The sequence below is a fragment of the Theropithecus gelada genome, chromosome 12, assembly GCF_003255815.1.
Source record: "Theropithecus gelada isolate Dixy chromosome 12, Tgel_1.0, whole genome shotgun sequence".
Classification (NCBI taxonomy): Eukaryota; Metazoa; Chordata; class Mammalia; order Primates; family Cercopithecidae; genus Theropithecus; species Theropithecus gelada.
In genome coordinates, this window is record NC_037680.1 from 30625487 (window position 1) to 30649356 (window position 23870).

The 23870-nt window shown below is 37.0% G+C and overlaps 1 protein-coding gene and 1 long non-coding RNA gene across 2 annotated transcripts in view; one reads left to right on the top strand and one right to left on the bottom strand.

The window, feature by feature from the left end:
• Positions 1–8170: 8170 nt before the first annotated feature.
• NEB (nebulin) overlaps positions 8171–23870 on the bottom strand; it is a 223573-nt gene continuing 207873 nt past the window's right edge. Inside the window, exons 141-150 of the mRNA XM_025404794.1 lie at positions 19984–20076; positions 16540–16632; positions 16154–16246; positions 15757–15849; positions 14793–14900; positions 14505–14688; positions 14062–14154; positions 12739–12885; positions 12333–12439; positions 8171–8750 (exon numbers count right to left, since the gene is read on the bottom strand). Coding sequence (XP_025260579.1) covers positions 8577–8750; positions 12333–12439; positions 12739–12885; positions 14062–14154; positions 14505–14688; positions 14793–14900; positions 15757–15849; positions 16154–16246; positions 16540–16632; positions 19984–20076 — 1185 coding nt within the window. The 3' untranslated portion in view covers positions 8171–8576. The remainder of the gene's footprint in view (positions 8751–12332; positions 12440–12738; positions 12886–14061; positions 14155–14504; positions 14689–14792; positions 14901–15756; positions 15850–16153; positions 16247–16539; positions 16633–19983; positions 20077–23870) is intronic.
• Positions 9086–22886, top strand: LOC112636230. The gene is made up of 3 exons (XR_003122147.1): positions 9086–9541; positions 17592–17689; positions 20145–22886. It is a non-coding gene; the product is annotated as an uncharacterized LOC112636230 (long non-coding RNA).

The following is a 23870-nucleotide window of genomic DNA, read 5'->3' on the forward strand; positions in this document are numbered from 1 at the left end:
GAACACTCAAATGTGGTGTCTTAATTGTCTTATACATATTTAAGAAGAAAAAACTAGTGGCATACAGGAGTGTAGTGTAGTATCTTTTTGTTGGTTTTTTTTTTTTTTTTTTTTTTTGAGAGAGTCTCACTCTGTCGCCCAGGCTGGAGTGCATCTCGGCTCACTGCAAGCTCTGCCTCCCAGGTTCACGCCATTCTCCTGCCTCAGCCTGCTGAGTAGCTGGGACTACAGGTGCCCGCCGCCACACCCAGCTAATTTTTTGTATTTTTAGTAGAGAGCGGTTCACTGTTAGCCAGGATGGTCTTGATCTGATGTCGTGATCTGCCTGCCTTGGCTTCCCAAAGTGCTGGGATTACAGGTGTGAGCGTCCATGCCCGGCCATTTTCTTTTTTTTGAGATGGAGTTCCGCCCTTGCTGCCTAGGCTGGAGTGCACTGGTGCGATCTCGGCTCACTGCATCCTCCACCTCTTGGGTTCAAGCGATTCTCCTGCCTCAGCCTCCCGAGTAGCTGGGATTACAGGTGCTTGCCACCACAACCGGATTTTTGTATTTTTAGTAGAGATGGGGTTTCACCATATCGGCCAGGTTGGTCTCCGACTTCTAACCTCAAGATGATCCACCTGCCTCAGCCTCCTAAAGTGCTGGAATTACAGGTGTGAGCCACCGCTCCTGGCCCATCATTTTTATATGTATGAAATCTATTTTGAATTTTAGAGTAGATTTAAATTTTCAGTATTTCAGTGACCTCATCATTAAAACTGCTTTGCCACTTGTACAAGTTTGAAAACCGTTGTTGAATCATATGTTGCTTTACTCTAATTTCAGATAGTTAAAGGTTGAATCAGGTTAAATAATGCTATTGGATAATACAGTCAAAAACAGGATTTAAACCTGAACATTAAAAGCAGGATTGAAGGCGGGGCAGGTGGATCACTTGGGTCCAGGAGTTCAAAACTGACCTGGCCAATGGGTCGAAATCCTGTCTCTACAAAAAATACAAAGATCAACCAGGCATGTTTGTGCACACTTGTAATCTCAGCTACTCAGGAGGCTGAGACATGAGAATTGCTTGCACCTATTAGGCAGAGGTTGCAGTGAGCCGAGATCATGCCGTTGCGTGACAGAGCAAGTCTCTGTCTTGCCAAAAAAAAAAAAAAAAAATTTAATTCTAACATTGCCCATGGATTTTTTTTTTCTGTACAGCTTGAAGATAAGATAGTCAAAGACTGTTACAATTTAAACATCATAAAAATGTGAAGAGTAAGTTGTGAGGCAACAAACAAAATTAGAGGAAATGGTGGGGATCATGAATATATAAGTGAAGTTTTATTTTTTATTTTTTATTTTTATTATACTTTAAGTTCTGGGTTACATGTGCACAACGTGCAGGTTTGTTACATATGTATACATGTGCCATGTTGGTGTGCTGCACCCATCAACTCGTCATTTACATCAGGTATAACTCCCAATGCCATCCCTCCCCCCTCCCCCCCCCCGAACTTTTATTTTTTAAGGTAAAGGAATGAGAATAGAGTAATTGCTTTTTTTAAAAAAAGTATAAATGAGTTAATTTTTTTCTTCCAACTTTGACTTTAATTCAGTAAGAAAGGCCTAGGTTTAATCTCATATTCTTCATAATTGATTTTTCCAGAAGTTAATTTGTCATTCAGCCTAGGAGGCTATAAAACAGCAGTTAGTTGGCATTATTAGACTAAAACTTGGGTGTGGGGAGGAGACTGTTTCCTCATTACTGCAACCCATGTCTATCTTATTCCTAAGCCATTAGAAAGACCTTGCCCTTTGTATAGAAACATTAGAGTGAGGTTTTGATTTCTAACATAGCGCTTCTCAAACTTGGATGTGCATATGAACAAGCCGATTCTGATTCAGTAGATCTTCAGTGGGCCTCGTGAGTCTTTTTAAACACAGTCCCAGGTGATTCATACAGATGCCTGTGAACTGCACTGGTAGATGGGCCTAAGAAGCTTCAGGCTGTGTATTAGGTTTTGGTAACCCAAGCAGGTTCAAGTCCTTTCATAACTCCGTCAATTTTATGAATTGGGGATATAGACTGGTTTTGAAGTCTTAAAAGTTCAAACATTTTAAGAAAGTTAAGCATCATCTTGCTTCTTTATTAAGAGCCTTTTTAAAATATGGATGATTTATTTTTTAAATAGGCAGACTTTAATAATTTCATGTTATAAAGAATCTTATTGATAAGGCAAATTAGACAAAGTATTTTCTCATGAGTATTTGTGGGTTATGTTTTTATTAACATAAAAGTTGATTTCTAAGTATTAGAATATATTTAGTCTCTAAATAAATCTTGCCTTCTATTATGGGTCATTATTTTATTAATAAACATGGAAAATCGACACTACCCCTAATATTAATCTGGCTGTTAAATTTAGTAGTGCTGTAATGAAGAAGTCCGTCTAGCAGATACGCCCTGTCATTATACTGCAGGCCTCTAGTCACTTAATTTTCTGTTATATTCCGTGGTTGAAAATTACTGTTTCATTATAAAGTTAAATTTGCAAGAGTTGACTGATTTGATTCTTGAAAAGTGAGCTTTTCTTGGAATTCTGTTAAGGTGTTAGATTTTCCTCACATATTTAAATAATCTGTAAGAACTACCCTGAAAGCACTAAGGAAAATGTAGCCGAAAGTTAAGTAATAGGTTTTAAAAATTTGTTTATCAAAATTTATTGATAGTTTGATCTGTAAAACAAATTGGGTTTCGTGCTTTCTGATGTCCAGTTAGTAAATCTGTTATGTGCCAGGCTTTACATATTGCTCTTTGCAAGTAGCTATTAAAATGTAAGTCATTGAAGTTTGAAGATCTATAAATATTTAATATAGTAGTCTAAACAGTTGTGAGAATTTACTCAGTTCTGAAATAGAATGTTAAATTTTCCAGTGTGGTCCTAATCATGTTTTTCTTTACATACTAAGCCTTTCTTTCTCCAAAGAACCGTTAAAACCAAATATGACATGGTAAGCTCTAAATACCATTGGAATAAAAGATCACCCTTCATCTTACCCAAAAAATTGAAGACAATATTTTCCATTGTTGATGTCACAAGTAAGAAAAAAACTAACTTTTGTACTCTACTTGAAGCAGAGGGAATATTTTTGGCCACAGTGTGCCAATTTATAATTGTAGATAAAGCTAAATTTACTGGACAGGAAGCTTATATGCTGATAGAAATTGATGCACTGAGAAGTGATGAGTTGAAGAGAATGGAAAAGGCAGATTGAGCTGGAATTTTAATGCATAGTCCATTTAGTAGAGAGACAACCTGTCCTGTATACTCATATGTACTTCAGGAATAACTGATAGCCTATAGTCTCTGAGAGCTGTTCTGTACATAGCACAGTATTATAATTGATGTTCATAAATACCCTGAGGGATTATGTTAAAATACAGTATTACTCCCCCAAAAGCAGTAAATTAATAAGTATTTCCAACAAAAGGCAGCTTTGTTTCTTAAACAGATAACAACATATAACTAGGAAGATCACCTTCAAAATAAAGTATCATGGAACTGAAAATAGAGTATGGTGTAACAATTACTTTGATACATTATTTAATAACAAGTGTCTAAAGAATTTTTTATTTTTATAGAATAGGAGGTTTCCAAAAGAAAACAGAATTAAGAGCAAAATTGGTTTTGAATATAGAAACTGAAGGATGGCAATCTTAACTTCTAAGGTTTTTATAGAGCACAGATTGGCAAATGGTAGCATGCCACCTGTTTTTTATACTACCTGTGAGCTGAGACTGGTTTTTACATTTTTTAATGGTTAAAAAAGTCAAAAGAAAGAGGATATTTTGTGACACATGAAAACAAATTAAAATTTCAGTATCCAGAAATAAAGTGTTATTGGAACAGCTGTGCTTATTTATGTATTGTCTTTAGTTGCTTTCCTACTACGGTGGCTGAGTTTAGTAGTATAACAGTCTGTATGGCTTCCAACAGTCAAAATACTGTCTGGCCTTTTTTAAAAGAGTTTATCGATCCCTTTTATGGGGGAAGGTTTTGCTCATACATGGCATGTTAGTCAATTTAGTTATTTGCTTCTAGCTGGCAGAGTGAGGTCTTGAATACTTACATATTTCTATTACCCCTGTATTTTCCAAAATGGCTTCTCCTGATTTTACTTATGTGTTTTACTGTTGCTCAAATTACACAGATACTAGGAAACACTAGTACTTTAAAAGTAAACTTCTTTTTTCTACTTAAACTCTCAAACTATAGTTAGTATTTACCATGATGTTAAGGGACTTTGATGGTCTGTGAATTATCAGTTGCTTTCTGCACTACCTCCTGTGGATAGACCTGACTGATAGCACTTAGAAAAAGACTGATAGACGCCAAATCAGTCATTTATTAACCCTATAATATTGTTGTCCCCATTATTTGGTAAACTGTAAGAGAGCTTAGTTTTACATTCACAAAGTATTTATATTTGATAAGTCTTAAAAATGATTTAAGTTGAAACCTAACAGAGGTACTTGTTAATTACTCAGTTACCCGCAAATAATGGAAATAATGGTGCAGTCAGTTTTATTTGATTGTGTAATGCTTTATACTAGGGGTCCCAAACTCCTGGGTGGCATTAGATTCTCACAGGAGCATGAACCCCATTGTGAACTGCACATGCAAGATCTAGATTGTGCGCTCATGAGAATCTAATACCTGATGATCTGAGGTGGAACAGTTTCATCCTGAAACCATCTCCTCCAACACCTCTCTCTGTGGAAATTGGAACACCTCTGTCTGTGGAAATTGTCTTCCACGAAACTCGTCCTTATTGCCAGAAAGGTTAGGGGACCACTGCTTTATACAGTGTTTGAAGCAGGCACACTTACAGTTACTATTTCTGGTTCTTTATGACTCTTGAGGGGGGCAGAATCTATGTTTGATTCACAATAAAACTTTTCATGAATCATTGAGGGTTAACTGTTATCACTTGCCAATGGAAACTGGATATTGAAACATTTTTTAAGAAATGCACTTTTACCTGAAATAAAACTATGAAAACTAAACTCTGGTACTTGTTTTTGTTGGCTACATTTTGGTTTTTTGTTTTGTTTTAGTGAGATCTGATATGAGTATGAATAGCTTAATTCAAATACCACAAAATGTACATTATATTTATCTACAAACATGAACCATTGCTTTTCCTTTTCCCCTTTTATGGCCTGCTTTTTAACCACAGATTTTCTGATTTATGCATAGTTTTATGGGTTCCACTGGTTTCTAAATCCAGAGATGGTGGTTTTTTTTCGTTGTTAATGAGTTCAGTTTTTCATTGAACTTGTTACAAGAGAGGTTTCGTCAAATAAGGGCTGAGTAGATGCAGGCAAGCTTGGAGAGAGGGAGTCCACATGGTTTGGGTGAGAGCAGAGCTGACGCTGCCAGGCTAGTCACCAGATGAAGTAAATGCCTCACCCCAACGTGACCTTAGCTTCCTCTGCAGAACCAAGCAACTTGGTGCAGCCGAAGAAAAGCTCCATAGTTTTAAGGGAAAAAAAACCCACCACAACAATTAGGTAAACAGTGATGTTGAAAGATACTGTATTAGTTTCCTGGGGCTGCTGTAACAGTACCGCAAACCTAGTGAGTTAACAAATGTATTGTCTCAGTTTTGAATAGTAGAGGTCTGAGATACGGTATCAGCACGGTTTGTTCCTTCTAAGGACCATGTGGAAGTATCTGTCCCATACCTCTCCCCAGCTAGCTTTCTGGGTGGTTTGCTGGCCATTTTAGGCAGGTAGAGGTATTTCCCCAATCTCTCATCTTCATATGACTTTCTCCCTGTGTGCCTGTGTATTTGTCCAAATTTCCCTTGTATCAGGATAGCAAGGCTGTTGGATTAGGGCCTCATCTGAATTAACAGCATCTGCAAGGATCCTATTTCCAAGGTCACATTCTGAGGCCTTGGGGTTAGGACTTACCATGAATTTGGGGGTGGGAGGGTGGGACACAATACAGTTCATACATTTGAGTGAGATTTGGTTGAGATGTAACCCGTAGACTTAATTTCTCCCTTTTATAGTTTCTTGAAGATGGCTCTTTGCAGCCTACGTGGTAGTGGAGATATATTCAAAGGACTTCCTTAGTATCGTTGGACCAACAAGCACAAGCAGATGGCAGGAAGATTAGAACATTGGATATTGATTGCCAGTTTTTAAGGTGTGTTAATTTTCTTGTGATTAATGTTTTAAGAGTCCTTTGTAAGATACACACTGAAAGGTGACTATAATAAGATTAACTATAAGGAAGTTATAAGGTAATGGGAGGAGTGCATTGGTTGGGTGGAGAAGAAACAAGGGTAACCGTGAGTTGATAATTTTTGAGGCTACTTGGTGGATTCTCTACTTTTATACATATAGTCATCCCTCAATATCCATGGTGTATTGGTTTCAGGACCACCCCCACCTTATGAATGTTAAAAAAAAATCCCTAGTATAAAATGACCTAATATTTGCATATAACCTATGCACATCCTCCCATATACTTTAAATCAGGGTTCCCCAACCCATGGGCTGTGGAATGGTACTGATCCATGGCCTGTTAGGAAACAAGACTGTACAGTAGGAGGTTGAGTGGCCGGTGAGCACGCATTATCACCTGAGCTCTGCCTCGTGTCAGCTCAGTGGCCACATTAAATTCTTCATGAACTGTACATGTGAGGGATCTAGGTTTGTGCTCCTTATGAGAATCTAACACCTGATCTGAGGTGGAACAGTTTCATTCCCCACCCTTCCCTGTTGTGTGGAAAAATTGTTTTCCACGAAACCGGTCCCTAGTGCCAGAAAGGCTGCGGACCTGTGCTTTAAATCATCTCTTGATTATAATACCTAATATTATATAAGTGTATGTAAATATGTTATGCTGTATTCTTTAAGGATTAATCACAAGAAAAGAGTTCAGCTCTTCAGTACAGATGTGACCATCTTTTTTCTGAATATTTTTGATTCATGGTTGGTTGAATCTGTGGATGTGAACCCAAGGATCTTGGAAAGTCAGCTGCATGTTGAACATTTTCCAGGCTTTAAAGAAAAATCTGTAAGAGACGAAAGTTCTGTTTTTGCAATAGCAACTGCAAAGTGTGCCTTGGCAAACCGATAAAGTAAATAGGAAATTTAAAACTAAACCAGCCAGGCCAGGTCCAGTGGCTCAGGCCTGTAATCCCAGCACTTTGGGAGGCTGAGGTAGGTGCATCCTCTGAAGTCAGGAGTTCAAGACCAGTCTGGCCAATATGGCAAAACCCTGTCTCTACTAAAAATACAAACAACCTGTAGTGGTGGTGCACACCCAGTAGTCAGCTACTTAGGAGGCTGAGACACGAGAATCGCTTGAACCCAGGAGGGAGAGGCTGCAGTGAGCAGAGATTGGGCCACTACACTCCAGCCTGGGCAACAGAGCGAGACTCTGTCTCCAAACAAAAAAATGGCTCATTGTAATGGAGATAGCATATACTTTAGTATTCTAAAAGTTTGGGAGTTGGAAATCACAATAGAATTGTTGCCTAACTTGCATTTTTATCCAGTTTAAGGCAAGATGGAAGACTTGGGAGCAGGAGAGTAGCAATCTCTGGCACCATTTGGATGGTTAGGCATAATCTGCCTTTTCTTGGGTCTGTAAATTCCCTGAGGGCACCACCTGTCTCTTGTTCTTCACTTGAGCTTCAGCATCTAACCTAGTGCCTGGCATACAGGTGTATGTTGGTCATTCGCAAGTGAGTGCACTCTTTGTAAGAGCATTTGCTCCCTGTGAGTCTCAGACACATTAAGAAGCTTGAGACAGCATTGCTGCGCCTGTAAAGTTACAGGGACTTATCTGCCTTCTGGGAAGAACAGTCTTAAACATTAAGCCATTATGGTTGCTTCATCCCTTTGCCTTTGCCACATGCTGCCATCCTACTGGCTGCAGATGGGAAGCCCTGAAGTTTAGGATTGGAGTCCACAGGTGTTCTTAAAACTGTAAGAGAAGTTTGTTGAATGCAAGTATAGATCAAGTTTTGAGAATGTCTACTCTTATGCATAACATTTTTAAAATTTAGATAATTTTTTAGTAATTTTATGTAGAATTTGCTTCATTGAATTTTTATAGATATTAAAACCATTAAAAATAATGCTCATTCCATCCACAGAGTGTTGCAGAATTAGAGGTTTTATTAGTTGCTAGTTTGTATTGATTGTAAGTTTATAATTTCAGAACTGAATAATAAGCATTATCAATCAGTAAGCAAGGAAAAAGTGAACATCTCTGCTATTTTTCCTTTAATGTGTTTGGCATATTCAAAATCCCTGTTTTAGAAAAGAAATAATGTTAAAACATGTTTATAATGGAGAAAGATGCTAGGCACAGAAATAATATTGCAGAAGCTTTTAAAATGTCTATTCTGCAACTTATTTTAAAACCCAAAGGTGAAAGGATGGTACTACCATAAATCACATTGACGCAGAAAAACCATAGGCAGCTTGAGAAATTAATTAGGTAACAGTGGAGAGTCTAGTAGGATCTGTAGGTCCTGCAGACAAGTGTGATGCTTTGAAATGCCTAAATAGCTTCAACGTAGTTGGCTGGGAGCATTCCGGTCCTGCCAGTCCTCTGCACAGTGCCATACATCCAACCTTCATCAATAGCTTGAACATTTATGATGGCATCTCCATCCTTGAAAGACACCTCATCTGCATCAGCAGCCATATAGTCATACATGGCACGGAAGATTTTCTATTCGTGGGGATGGAAAAAGGGGAAATATTATATGTTGGATTTGCAACAGCACACATCTATTTGTGAGATGTCTCAGGACTGACTTCACAAACTTAAGTTGAACGAAAGAGAATGTGCAACCATCAGCAAAGTAAAAGGAACCCACAAAATAGGAAATACTTGCAATCATATATCTGATAGACAATATCTAGAACATATGAAGAACTCCTACAACTCAATGCCTTCCCCCACCAAAAGAGGCAAAGGATATGAATAGACATTTCTCCAAAAAAGATAGACAAATAGCCAAAAAGCACACAAAAGGATGCTCAAAATTAGTCTTCTAGAAAATGCAAATTATTAAAACCACAATGAGATACCCCTTCACACATGCCAGAATGGTGATAATAAAAAAGACAATAACAGATGTTAGAGGGGATGTAGAGAAATTGGGTCCTTCATAAACCACTGTGGGAGTGGAAAAAGAGTGCAGCCAACTTGGAAAAGAATTTGGCAGTTACCACATGTTAAATACAGCATTACCCTATAGCCCAGCAGATTCCACTCCTAGGTGTATACCCAAGAAGAATGAAGACATAGGTCTGCACAATAATTTGTACATCCATGTCCATAGCAGCATTACTCTTAATAGTCAAAAAGTGGAAACAACTTAAATGCCCACTAACTGATGAATGCATAAGCAAGATGTGGTATATCCATACAGATCTATTATTGGGTAGTAACAATAAAGTACTAATACATGATACAACATGGATGAACTTCAAAAGTAAAGGAAGCCATGCACCAAAGTCAGTATATGTATGGTTTTATTTATATGAAATGTCTTGGGTAGCCAAATAATATAGTGACAGGAAATGGATACCTGGGATTGGATGGAGCAGAAAGGGATAAGTTGGGGATGGAGAACGAATGCCAGTGGGCACCAGCATTTGTTTGTTTTTAATTCACCAGAAGAGTTTTGAATACACAGTTTTTTTTATGGTGATGAAAACATTCTAAAATTAGATTATGGTGATGGTTTAAAAAAACTAAAAAAAAAAAATCATTGAATTGTACACTTTAAAGTATGAACTTCATACTAAGTTATGTATCCATAAAATTGTGTGTGCGCAAACGTGCGTGTGTGTGTACTGACAGAAAAGAGAATATGCTGCTACTTTTATTTATGGCCTTTTTCTACCTTTTGAAGAGGTCAATCTTGTATTTTAGAGAAGAATTTGAAAACCCATAGCACTATTGCATGTCATCTTTCACTCTAGGAATTTGGGAGCATACCGGTAGTAAAAGTTTCTCAAAGCTATCCTCCACAGTGTTAAAATTGTAATAATTTGGAGGTATATAATAATTGATAATATCAAAAGTTTCTTCCTAGGAGCAGCCACTGGTTAGTAGTTTTGGATATAACCTATATGGGTTTTTGTTTTTTGCATTCTGAAAATACACATGCATATATTCAAATTCACAAATAGATTTCCTTTCCCCTTTGCATAAGTGGAACATTACTATAAATAATACTGTGATTTGTTCTTTCCATTTAATATAGCTTGGAAGTCTTTCCATATAAATATAGCTGTGTCTTACCCTTTTTGACTGCTGCAGAGAATTTCACATTTTAGTAAGATCACGAATTATTCAGCCATTTTCATTTTTCTGGACATTTAGTTGTCACCATTTTTTCTTACGCTATAATGAGCATCTTAGCATTTATCTTTGGGCAAATAATTTCTGAAGAAAAAGCTTTTAAAGGTGAAAGTTTTAGGTCAAATGGTATATATGTTTAAACTTACACATATATATATATGTATATATAAAAATAATTTTACAAATAGAGATGGGGTTTTGCCTTGTTGCTTAGGCTGCTCTTAAACTCCTGGACTCAAGCAGTCCTCCCACCCCAGCCTCCTAAAGTGCTGGGATTACAGGCGTGAGCCACCATTCCTGACCTAATTTTTAAAGTTTGCTATTAAAATGTTTGAATATGATACAATATGATCATATTTGATTCAATTCGATACTTTGTATTATATACTTTATTATTTTTTATATTCCTGGTTACTAGCACTTTTATTTTATATTCCTGGTTACTAGTGAACATCTTTTTTTGTTGGCCATTTTTATTTATTTTGCCATAAATTATCTATTCTTAGTCTTCCAAATCCTATTTTGAGGGTGAGGGGAATTATTAGTGAATTTTAGAGTGCTTTATTCTTTTTCAATATTAATATTTTTGTTATATATTCTGTAAATGTTTTCTCCCAGTCTGATATGTTTGTATTTGTTATGGAAACATTTAAAATTTTATGATCAAATTGGCCAGGCTTTTATACTTCTAGACTTTGGAATTTGCCTAGGAAGGCTTCCCCCATTATATTTTAAAATTATTGTGGCCGGGCTAAGTGGCTGATGGCTGTAATCCCAGCATTTTGGGAGACCAAAGCAGGCAGAGGGCTTGAGCCCAGGAGTTCAAGACCAGTCTGGGCAACATAATGAGCCTCTACCAAAAAAAAAAAAAAAAAAATTAGCCTGGCATGGCATACATGCCTGTCGTCCTAGCTATTCTGGAGGCTGAGGCTGGGGGATTGCTTAAGTCCATGAAGTCGAGACTGCAGTGAGCTGTGATCGTGCCACTGCACTCCAGCCTGGGTGACAGAGTGAGACCCTGTCTCTAAAAAAAAAAAAAAAAAAAAATACTCCATTATTCTTTTTACTTCTACAGTTTTGTATTTTACATCTAAATCTTTGGTACAGCTACAGTTTATGCTTTGAGATGAGTATCTAATTTTATTATTTTACTAAATAGATAACTGGTTACCTCAGATCATGTAATTAAATAACTTACCCCTTTCCTGCTGATTTATAATTCTTTTAGGGTCTGTTTCTGGACTTCATCTATTTTTATATCTATTGCCATGCTAAATCCATATTTAATTTTAATAGCTTTATAGTATGTTTTGCTCTTTTTTAGTTGAGTCCTTAAGTATTATCATTTTCAAATTTTACTTGATTATTCTTGCATCTCTTTCAAATTTTAGGATTAGCACAGTTTTTTGAAATGCTATTGGGATTTATATTGGAATTGAATGCATTGGTTTATTTCAGGGAAAATTAGAACTTTACAATATTCCCTTCCTTAAATATAATAGGTCTAACACTTATCTAGACCTTGTATATCATTTAGTAAAGACAGTTGTCTTCATACAAAGATTGTTCATATCAGTCGTAAAGTGTTATGCTCCCAAAGCTGGCAATATAGGCATGATTCACTACGCCCAACCTATAAATGATTCCAAGCAGCAAATGTTTAAGATAGTAGGTGAGACCAGTGAGCCAAAACTGATGCTTTTGCTTTAGGTTTGGGTTTTTTTTAAAAAATCATTGAATAATGCTTTTCATTAATTTGAGTTTGATAATGAAAGTTTTTTGATATTATCATTAATATGAAACATGTAATAAAAGAGCATTATATAAAATAGAAGGTTGGGTTAAAAAAAAAAGACCGTAATACCTAATACTTATACTCATGTTTGCACATATCAAAAATTAAGAATAATTTACTTAAGTGAGTCATTATTCACTTACTCCAGCAGTAGATGGATGAGATGGGATGGAAGATACCGTTGTCTGTTGGGTAGCAACTGAAGATGATCGTTGTTGTGGGAGCTCTGTGGTTTTTGCATGTTTGTAAGCTGAAAAGAAGGGGGGAAATTCTTTATAAGAAGAAAAATGGCTACGTATCCTTTAATCTGTGTTTAGCAGCTGAGTGATGTCTTTTCCCCCTAACTTAGAACGATTTTCAAAAAGAGAAATCAAGGAAAATGACACATCTAACTTCATGCAACCCTCCACAATTCTAGTCTTGTCTCATTAAAAGAAAGGATCAAAATTTTTTAAATTCATTTTTTTACTAAAAGCATCTTTTATAGTAACCACCAATGAGCTGGTCGGGTGGGACATGACTGTCAAAGTCAGCGCTATGCACTTGTACCTGTTGAGACTGCAAAGACACCCCCGTCGCTGTAAGTCGAAAGGTGGTGGTCTGGCGCTTCTGAATGCTCAGACTTCTCCTCACCCCCACTGATGCTCAGTGCACTGGCAGATCGTGACTGCTCCCGGCTGCGGCGCTGAGCTTGGACTGGGAGAGATATAGCAAACATGAAATTTCTATGTTAGTAATGCCTAACAGTTATTGAATCTCAGTTATTGTTATCTTTGCCAAGCATGGTATTAAGTAGTTTCCCGTGGGTCAGGCCCTCACAGTTATTCTGATGTAGGTCTGTCTTTCTTATTTTTACAGATGAGAGCTTAAGTAAATGACCAAAGGTCATGGAACAGTTAAGTCATATAGCCAGGTTTCAAATCCAAGAGTCTATTTGTAGCATCTCCCCTCTGCCCTGCCAGTTTTCCTGGCTCACCAAAATGAATCAATAGTAATATTCACATTCAGACTCCATCTTTAACTTCTCCAGAAAGTCTTCCCTAACTGCAAATCAATTTAGAGTCTTTCTCTGTGTTCCCAAAATACCATGGGCAGACCTTTAAAATTGCACGTGTCAGAATGCAACCATGAATTTACCTCTGTCTTCATCAGAAAACTGGAGTACAAATCCCTTGAGGACTGTCTCTACTTAATATTCTACTTTAAATTTTTTTTTTTTTTTTTTTTTTTTTTTTTTGAGATGGAGTGTCTGTTGCTCAGGCTGAAGGGCAGTGGTACAATCACGGCTCACTGCAGCTTCAACCTCCTAGGCTCAAGCTATCCTCCCACCTCAGCCCCCTGAACAGCTGGTACTACAGGTGTACACCACCACTCGTGGCTAATTTTTTTTTTTATTGTTTGTAGAGAAGGGGTCTCATTCTGTTTTCCAGGCTAGTATTCTACTTTTTAACATGAATAGAAGACATAAAGTTGTGCAGCCTGCTTTGTGTAATGAATAATCTTCCTTGATGCAGTAGAGCTCAGGAAGTTCCTAAAGGTCAAATCCTTTCTCTTCCCTTTGCCTATGTATTTTCATTATGTCTCCAATAGAAAGATTTACTACTGTTTTTTCTTTGGAAAAAAATTAGAAATGATAATAATGGGCCTGAAGGAAACATGTACTGAGGCGGTGAAGCAAAATTTTTTCTGACTTGAACTTGTCTAGAAAATAAGTTTTGCTCACTAGTTAACAAGGTATTTTTATGCCAAATGGGCAGCTCAGAAAACAGAAAACCCTGGAGGGAAGGAACTTCAGAGCCCCAATAAAAGTCATTGACCCTAGCATACTAAATGGTGATGTTTATGTTGTAAGCCTTTTTCAGCGTAACACACCATTAATCATGTGTAAGCTTCGGGACTGGATGTTGTCTTCTGCTGGGTCATAGTCAAAAACCGAACCAGGATTAGTACGCCAGACACGTAAACCTGAAAGGGAAACCAATGATCAGAACAAGTGTTTTTGGACTTTTCCAATAACTTGAAAACCAAGGCATGAATTTTAACAACCACCAGAGGATTGAATCACACTTATTCCAGCTTAGGTTCTGGGTCATGTCTTCTCCTCAGAGGAGAACAAAGATAAGGTAGAAGAGATACCAGCTTTGTAAACTGAGATAATAGGAGCTTTCTTGCACCCCTAAAAAAAACAGATTGAAGTCCTTTATATTTTGACTTGATGTAGATAATGTCACTTTAGTTCTTCTACCCGCTCAGTTAAAGCAGGTAGAGGCGGGTAACTTAAAGTTAATCCGCTCCCCCAACCCAGGCTCCGTTACCTGTAATAGTCTCCTGATCTTGGTCATTCCGTTTTTGTTCCATTTCTACCACTTTCCTCTGAATACCTCGGTAGTTAATGTCACTGAAGTCCTGCATGTTCTTCTTTACTCTTTCAGTGATAGGATCTGTCACCACTGGTGTGAAGCAACCCTTGTGTTTCTCAAAGTCTTCATGATACTTCACCTGAAATGTCATGAATTTGCTTTATGAGAATATGATGGTATGACCATACCCTTTTTACACATTCCGACAGGCAGCCAGCCAATCCTAAAGAATTCCTGACTCACCGTTGAGATGTGCCGTTGGGTCTCCCTCACCCGTCTCATCTCAGGGGTATCCAATACATAGGCAGCTTTGCCTTGTATTTGTTTCCGGAAGCTATCAGAATAAAGAACCTGATCGAGGAGAGACCATGAATGAGTGGTGCTGTCCTAAATCTGAAACCTCAAAGCCTTTCCAGCAGATAGAGATGGAAGGAGCTGGTGAGGGACGCTTGGGTCAACTGAAGGGGCCCAGTGAGACACATGACCAATTTTGGAACAGGCTAATCTGGGGACCGGGAGTGCCCGCAGCAGAAGAGAAAGGACTTGTTTTGACTTCGAAAATGAAACTCATTTTGAAAGAAGGGGCACAATATAATTTTGAAAAGAAAGTGACCTCTTGAAATTTGCTAGGAATTACAGCATCAACATATTTGATGGTATTTGACTCTAAATCTGATATTGAAGGGAATTTGAAAGAACTGTCCTTTAAAACAAGTGATTATTTTCCTTAGGTTATGTCCAGACTTCATAAACCAGTATGCTAATACAGAAATCAAAGTCCTCCAGACACTAAAACCCCAAAATATATCCAAAGAAGGCATTCATTTCAGAGTATTACCCATATCATAAAGTATCTTAAAACTATAGGAGAGCAGAAGATTGAGGATGTTAGGAAGTAAATTTGTTATAGCTGGTTATGTAGAACTACCTCAAGTAAAGTATAAGGGGGAAGGAAAACATTGGCAATTATCTTGTTTAGTATGATGGTTTGGAATGTAAAAGCACAGTTAATGTCAATTTTAGTGTAAATTTTCAGTTGAATAAGTGCAAATTTTTATGGTGTTAAAAACGTTACTTTCCAAGATGTTGCATTTTTCTCTTTTAACATTTTAGTGTGTTTTTCAGTTGAATGAGAAACGCGTTTTTATGATGTTAAAATGTTATTTTCCAAGTTGTTGCACTATTTCTTTTTAGTCCTAGAAAATACCGAGCTAATGTTTTCTTGGTTGCGCTTAGCTCTCTCCATCTCTGGAGTAACAGGTGTCGGAGTTGCTTTTCTCATGTTCTCTTTGTACAATACCTAGGGAAGCCAAAAGAGCATCCAGGCATCAGACAGCAGAAAACCAGGTCTGAAAATCATTTAGCTGGTGTTATGGCTCAGTTATATCACACTGAAGGTAAAGCCATTAAAATGTTATGGTAGGAAGCAAAAGTTAAGTAAAATCACTGTGACCTCGTGGGGTTGGTTTGTTGTTTAAGTGGACAAGGAAGAATTTTTAAAGATACACAAAAGTTTTGGAAAAACCGTAAGATAAATTAGTGGTATAACCATGTTTGCCAGGGCTGTTAAAATTTTAAGGATTTATTTTTCCTTTCTAAAATACCGAGCTAAAGTTTTCTTGATTGCGTTTCACTCTTTCCAGCTCAGGAGTAAAAGGTGTGGGGGTTGCTTTCCCCAGGTTCTCTTTGTATAACACCTGTGAGATACAAAGTTGTGCCCGAAAGTCACTACGAGGTAATAATTACTATTAATTATATTGCAAGTTGGGGGGAAACGCTATGTTTAATCTATTACTATTAGTGAGAACACCTCTCAAGAAGAAAGCTTAAAAATAGTTAATGGCTACAGTAAATGTAGTGTGATATTTAGAGCAGATGCAAATGTAACTGGCATTTTGTTTGTTTTTAACCTGGGACAGGGTTAGGAGCAGGCCAAACTGCAGGAGTTATTTTGCAAAATTAAAAGCACTTTTGTTTCTCAAGACAATACCGAGCTAATGTTTTCTTGATTGCGTTTGACTCTCTGCATCTCAGGAGTGACAGGGGTTGGGGTGGCTTTCCCCACATTTTCTTTGTACAAAACCTATGTGAATCCAATGGATCCAAAAAGCCAAAAAGAAAAAGAGTTACAGTTACCAAAAAAGGAAATGGTACAGATAACTTTTGATTATCTTTAGGGCCCCAAACTATTTGGGCAATTAGGTTAGATGGAAAGCAGTATGTTTCCCAAGGAAGTTAAGTGTTGTTACAGCAAGACACAATGTTTCCAGGATAGACCCCTGCCCTGAAACCCTTGAGGACTGCAAGAGAGACCTGTGGTGTTCCTCAAAAGGATGCGAAACCACCATCATTTAACCACTAGTCTCTGAATGTCAAGCCCCTGAGAGATGATCTAAACAGGAGTTACAGGCATGAACTGCAATCACACTGAGAAGGTTGATGCTGCTCCTAATGTCAGCTGTTTTGTTTTATTTTAGACAGAGTCTCGCTCTGTCACCCAGGCTGGAGTGCAGTGGCACGATGTCTGCTCACTGCAACCTACGCTTCCCGGGTTCAAGCAATTCTCCTGCCTCAGCCTCCTGAGTAGCTGGGATTACAGACGTGTACCACCATGCCCGGCTAATGTTTGTATTTTTTAGTAGAGACGGGGTTTCACCATGTTGGTCATACTGGTCTTGAACTCCTGACCTTGTGATCCTCCCACCGCAGCCTCCCAAAGTGCTGGGATTACAGGCGTGAGCCACCGCGCCGGGCCCACAGCAGCTGTTTTTCTACTGGACTGTTTTGCAGCACTTAAACTCTCATAGACATATCAGTAAAACTGTAGGCCCTCAGACAAAGCAAAGGGTTTCCTCTCCCCCCTTTTTCTTTGCTATCCTCTATACTCTGCCTCTTACTTTAGTTTCATACAACATCTCTAAAACAGACCTTATTAAGGAATAAGGTTTTTGGCTCTTATATCACTGTCATGGTAAATCAACAGAAAATGAGAAACATACAACACATCCTGGTAAATCCTCAACCTCGGTATCTCCCCCTCAGTGTCATTCTTGGAAACATGGGAGATTTAGGAAATGACATTCAAGAGGAAGAATTCTGTTGAAATAGTGGTTCTCAAAGTGGGATCCTTGGACAGCAAGGTCAGTATTGAGAACTTGTTAAAAATGCAAATTTTCTGGCCCCCTCTATAACAGAACTACAGAATGAGAAACTAGAGCAGGACCCAGCAATCTGGCTTCACAAACCCTCCAGGTTATTCTGATGCGTGCTAATGTTTTAGAAGCACTGCACTCAAGTACTGGAGAAACCTACAGACAGTGGCAATGTGGAGACCACAGGTTATTTGCCACTGAAAGCTGAAGTCCCCATGCAAACCTCGATCCCTGGGTAATTTACAACCATATATGTCATAGAGCACAAGCTTACAGGAAATGGTTTACTAAAGTCTGCAGTTAAAGACTACAGTAAAACTAAAGAACAACAACAAAAAACGAAAATTGGTAAAACAAAAAGCCATTCTGGTGACTTTCATTTTTAAGTAAATTGATAATTGCCAAAACTACTATTGGATCATAATTTCTATCATTATTCGTAAAGGAGGGGATCAGGGATTGTTTTTCCCAAGGTCTCTTTGTTCAAATCTGACAGGGTAAATTAGAACCTGATGTCATTGACACAAAAACACAACAAAATAATATTCAAGAAAGAGCCCCGTTAGACCTACTCTACCACCCCACACATACCCATCCTACGTTTCAAGCATATCTAAAACAAAGAGACCTTGGGGATAGTGGATAGAGAGTAAGTTTGGGGAGAGAGAAGCAAAAGGATATTTTATTGGAAAATCTGTTACTTCTTGATATTAGAACTTTATGGATTAAAGCAACCTTGTTATTATGGGGTTAGGCTAGAAGTAGCCCAAAGGAAAAAAGGATAAATTTGCTAAAGAAATTCACAAAATTTAAGTTGTCTTTAAAAGGTAGGATTAATATGTATTATTTTAAATCATGAAAGTAGTTTTTAAAATCGGTAAGTAGTTTTCTTTCTTTTCTTGCCAAAGTACCGAGCTAATATTTTCTTGATTGTGTTTGACTCTCTCCATCTCCGGAGTGACAGGTAAAGGGGTTCCCTTACCCATGTTTTCTTTGTATAACACCTGTGCGATGAGAAAGCATCCAGAAAAAACAACCATGAGTAACATTTCATTTGTTGAGAGGTTTTAAGGGTAAGGTCAACTTCCTTGTTAAGAAAAAAAACAGTGTCCAAGGAGCCAGAAGTTATATGCTGACAAAATGCCACCGACTACTTTAGTGGAAGCCATTGTTGGGATGGGGAATCTGCGCCCTCTACAGAAGCAGGGACCTCAGCTGCTGGGAAAAGGCTGTCAGAGTTATCCATGTTATTTTTTTTTTTTTTTTTTTTTCATTTTTGTGAGTACGGTGCCTCCCAAACAATCACATGAGGATTTGAGACTGTTAGAACTCAGTGTTGTTATTCACACAAACGGAAAAACTCGTTATTTTAAAAAAATGATTGAAGATATCAGATGAAATAAAAAATCGAAATTAACTGTATTATGGAAATGGTGTTAGGCTAGAAGTAGCCCAAAGGAAAAAAGGATAAATTTGCTAAAGAAATTCACAAAATTTAAGTTGTCTTTAAAAGGTAGGATTAATATGTATTATTTTAAATCATGAAAGTAGTTTTTAAAATCGGTAAGTAGTTTTCTTTCTTTTCTTGCCAAAGTACCGAGCTAATATTTTCTTGATTGTGTTTGACTCTCTCCATCTCCGGAGTGACAGGTAAAGGGGTTCCCTTACCCATGTTTTCTTTGTATAACACCTGTGCGATGAGAAAGCATCCAGAAAAAACAACCATGAGTAACATTTCATTTGTTGAGAGGTTTTAAGGGTAAGGTCAACTTCCTTGTTAAGAAAAAAAACAGTGTCCAAGGAGCCAGAAGTTATATGTTAACAAAATGCCACCGACTACTTTAGTGGAAGCCATTGCTGGGACGGGGAATCTGCACCCTCTACAGAAGCAGGGACCTCAGCTGCTGGGAAAAGGCTGTCAGAGTTATCCATGTTATTTTTTTTTTTTTCATTTTTGTGAGTACGGTGCCTCCCAAACAATCACATGAGGATTTGAGACTGTTAGAACTCGGTGGTGTTATTCACACAAACGGAAAAACTCGTTATTTAAAAAAAAATGATTGAAAATATCAGATGAAATAAAAAGTTGAAATTAACTGTATTTTAGAAATGGGAATGGTGTTAGGCTAGAAGTAGCCCAAAGGAAAAAAGGATAAATTTGCTGAAGAAATTCACAAAATTTAAGTTGTCTTTAAAAAGTAGGGTTAATATGTATTATTTTAAATCATGAAAGTTTTCAAAATCATTAAATAAGTAGTTTTTTTCTTTTCTTGCCAAAGTACCGAGCTAATATTTTCTTGATTGTGTTTGACTCTCTCCATCTCCGGAGTGACAGGTAAAGGGGTTCCCTTGCCCATGTTTTCTTTGTATAACACCTGTGCGATGAGAAAGCATCCAGAAAAAACAACCATGAGTAACATTTCATTTCTTGGGACATTTTAAGGGTGAGGAAAAAAAGAGTCATCCAAGGAACCAGAAGTTATATGCTGACAAAATGCTACCAACTACTTTAGTGGAAGCCATTGTTGGGATGGGGAATCTACATCCTCTAGAGAAGCAGGGACCTCAGCTGCTGGGAAAAGGCTGTCAGAGTTATCCATGTTAATTTTTTTTTTCATTTTTGTGAGTACGGTGCCTCCTAAACAATCACATGAGGATTTGAGACTGTTAGATCTCGGTGTTGTTATCCACACAAATGGAAACATTCATTATTTTTAAAACATGTTTGTAAATATCAGAGGAAGTAAAAAATTGACATTAACTGTATTATAGAAATGGGAAAGTATATCCTTTTGTAATATAAGATATATTAGAAGCAAAGGAAGGGAAATTGGGTTTAAAACAAAAATAAACGTAAAGATCAGTTTAATTCTGAAGTTAAGTGGCATTTTTTCCCCTTTCTTTCCAAAATACCGAGCTAAGGTTTTCTTGATTGTGTTTGACTCTCTGCATCTCAGGAGTGATGGGGATTGGAATTCCTGTCCCCAGGTTTTCTTTGTATAGCACCTGTATGATGAGAAAGCATCCAGAACAAAAAGAGCAATCAGTCCATTTCTCCCTGCTTTGGAGCAGTTAGGAGTGGGAAGGGAGGGAGGAAGAGAGTGAGTTAGAGGAAGATAAATACCAGAAGCTTTTAGACTCAAACTGTTTGAGCCTAAAGACATCTTCAAAAGCAAAGGAATGCAGGAAAAAGCAGCAAAAACTAAGAAATATGAAAAAAAAAGTTTGTTATTTTCATTGTTTGAACTAATCTCTGCAGCACTGAGCAACCATGAAAGACAGCAATTAGTCTTTCCCAGCTTGTTACAAAGGAGGGAAAAAAATAGAAACAAGCAAGAGACGGAAATAAAACCAAGGAAGTTATTTTTGATTTGAAAATGCTATTAATAAGTCATAAGGATATTTGGGTTTTACAAACATTGTATATATGGAGACACATCCACACAACTCTTCTTTTGTTCACTTTCAAAAGAAGTCAAAGTATTTAATTTTTAGTTGGGTGAACATATTGAGAACAACGATGTTTAAGGCAAATGGACAGCAATGATAAGGTGCTAAAAAGAAACTTCAAAATATCTGTACAAATAACACAGATAGAAAAGGTTAGAATAAGAAATGAGGCTAATAGTCGGATCTTTGCAAAATACATTTGTTTAAGCTTTAGGTTCAGATCAAATTTGCTAAAGCGGTATAAATGTGGATGCTTAGACACAGAATGTTACATTTGTAAAAGCAGGAATATAATACTGAACACTTTTTTTTATTAAGTTAAATTATTATATTAATGTTTTGCCAAAATGGGGAAAACTGATTCATAGGAAATGGCAGCATTAAGTTGGGAAAAAGAGGGGTCAAATTTTTTATTGGGATGAGTTGATTAGATTTTAAAAATCTAGCCATTAATCTTTTTAAAACTTTTTTTAAATAGTTAAAGGGATTTTTTATTTTTAAATACCGAACTAAAGTTTTCTTGATTGTGTTTGACTCTCTCCATCTCTGGAGTGATGGGGATTGGAATCCCTTTTCCAACGTTTTCTTTATACAACACCTGTATGACACAAGAAGGCATCCAGAAAAAACAAGAGCAGTCAAAACAGCCCTTTCATCTACCTTGTGGGGAACCTGGTATAAAACTATAGACGTTATAGACAGAAAAGACAAATTCAACAAGTCAGCCTCCCTGTTCAGGCACAGATCTGGGTGAGAACATGTTTTGTATTTCCTTAGTGAAATATCTGTATTTGGTATTCATCTTTTTTTTGCAACTTGAATATAAGTATTTCCTGTGCCAGGAATTAAGGAAAAAAATACAAATAACTTCCTCAGACCACTAAAATACTCAGTGTACAATAGAAAAATGTTTAAGTTAGATTAGCAAATATTTATTTTCTCTACAAAAAGTGTTTGTCTTAACAGGCCAAATCTATGCAATATGGCAATTTGGTCTTTGTCATTACGTTCAAGTTGTAGAGTTGTCAAGTCTAAAAGTCAATATATGGCATTGTCTATTTTCCACAGTATCTAATAGGCTTATGCACCACTGGGCAATTTTGCCTAAATGCAATCTGTGTAAAAATTAACACAAATGGTTACTTTAAAAAAAGTACAGGATCATCAGGATCATTAAGGTTTCAAATAGATACAAACAATAATATACTTACTCTAGTATAGAAGAAAATAATTAGAAAATGATTTTGAAAATTGTTGCAAGCCTTTCAATAAAAGGAATAATAATGATAATAGCCCACAGGGAAAACAATGAATATAACATTCCAAAAGACGTATTAACTTAACATTGAAAATTTAACCAAATTGAAGTATTGTTAGTGAATAGTAATTAAAAACAGAACAAAAAGACAGTGGGACCAAAGAAAGTTACTGATCTAATTATGTCAAAGAATCAAACTTTTAGAATATATTAAAACTGATAATTAAAAATATTTTGGATTAATTCCAGCTCCCCAGAAAAAAATCCATCTAAATTTTCCTAATGACATTTGATTCTCCATCACAGGTATAAGTGAACCTAAGGTCTTGATACAGAAGTTTCAGAGTTGTGTATTATATAATACACAAATAACAATTTGTGTGTTAGAGCTTTTCAGCAACAATATTAATAAAAGAGAAAATAACATTAAATGTAAGCTCATGATCTGATTTGTATATTTAAAAAAAATCAGAAGGCCTGGATTTCTATTCATGAAATGGCTTGTTTACATAAGTATCAAAATAAGATTTTTTTCTTTTCTTTTTTTTTTTTTTTTTTGAGACAGGGTCTCACTCCTGTTGCCTAGGCTGGAGTACAGTGGCCCAATCACGGCTCACTGCAACCTTGACTTCCCAGGGCTCAGACGATCCTCCCACCTCAGCCTCCCAAGTAGCTAGGACTACAGGCACTTGCCACCATGCTTGGCTAATTTTTTCTATTTTTAGCAGAGATGGAACTTCACCATGTTCCCTAGGCTGGTCTCGACCTCCTGGGCTCAAGCGATCCGCCTGCCTCAGCCTCCCAAAGTGCTGAGATGACAGATGTGAGCCACCACGCCTGGCCCAAAATAAGATTTCTTTTCGTTTCAATATGGAGCAATTTTCTTTCTTGGTGCTACTGTTTATCTGAATAGGGTCTATGTTAAGAAGATCCCTGTTCCCACCAAAGAGCCACCATTTCTACATGTGGCTTCAAGTCCAGTATCTTTTCTTGCATTTCTAACCCAGAAACATCAGATAAAAAGAGTTCCAAGTAAGTAAGAGCTTTACTGTTTGGTTTTTCTTTTCTAGAAATCAATTAACTTCAACAGTCCCAACAATAACATAAAGGTGAAAAGAGAAGGAAAGAAAAAGTTTTAAGGGACTATTATAGAAAGTATAAAATGTTAGAATCAAATGGTGAGTAGGAGATCTGGAAAACAGAAGGATTCAGTTGATATGATTTACAAAAAAAGATTTTGTTAAATTGATTATTATAAAGGGATGAACAGTGAGATGTTCTGTTTTATAGAAATTATTATTTTTTAATAAGGAGTTAAAGAGCTTTCTCCCAAATACCGAGCTAAAGTTTTCTTGATTGAGTTTGACTCGCTCCATCTCAGGAGTGACAGGTAGGGGAGTCCCCTTGCTCAAGTTCTCTTTGTATAATATCTGTGTGCACAAAACCAAAAACGAATCAACC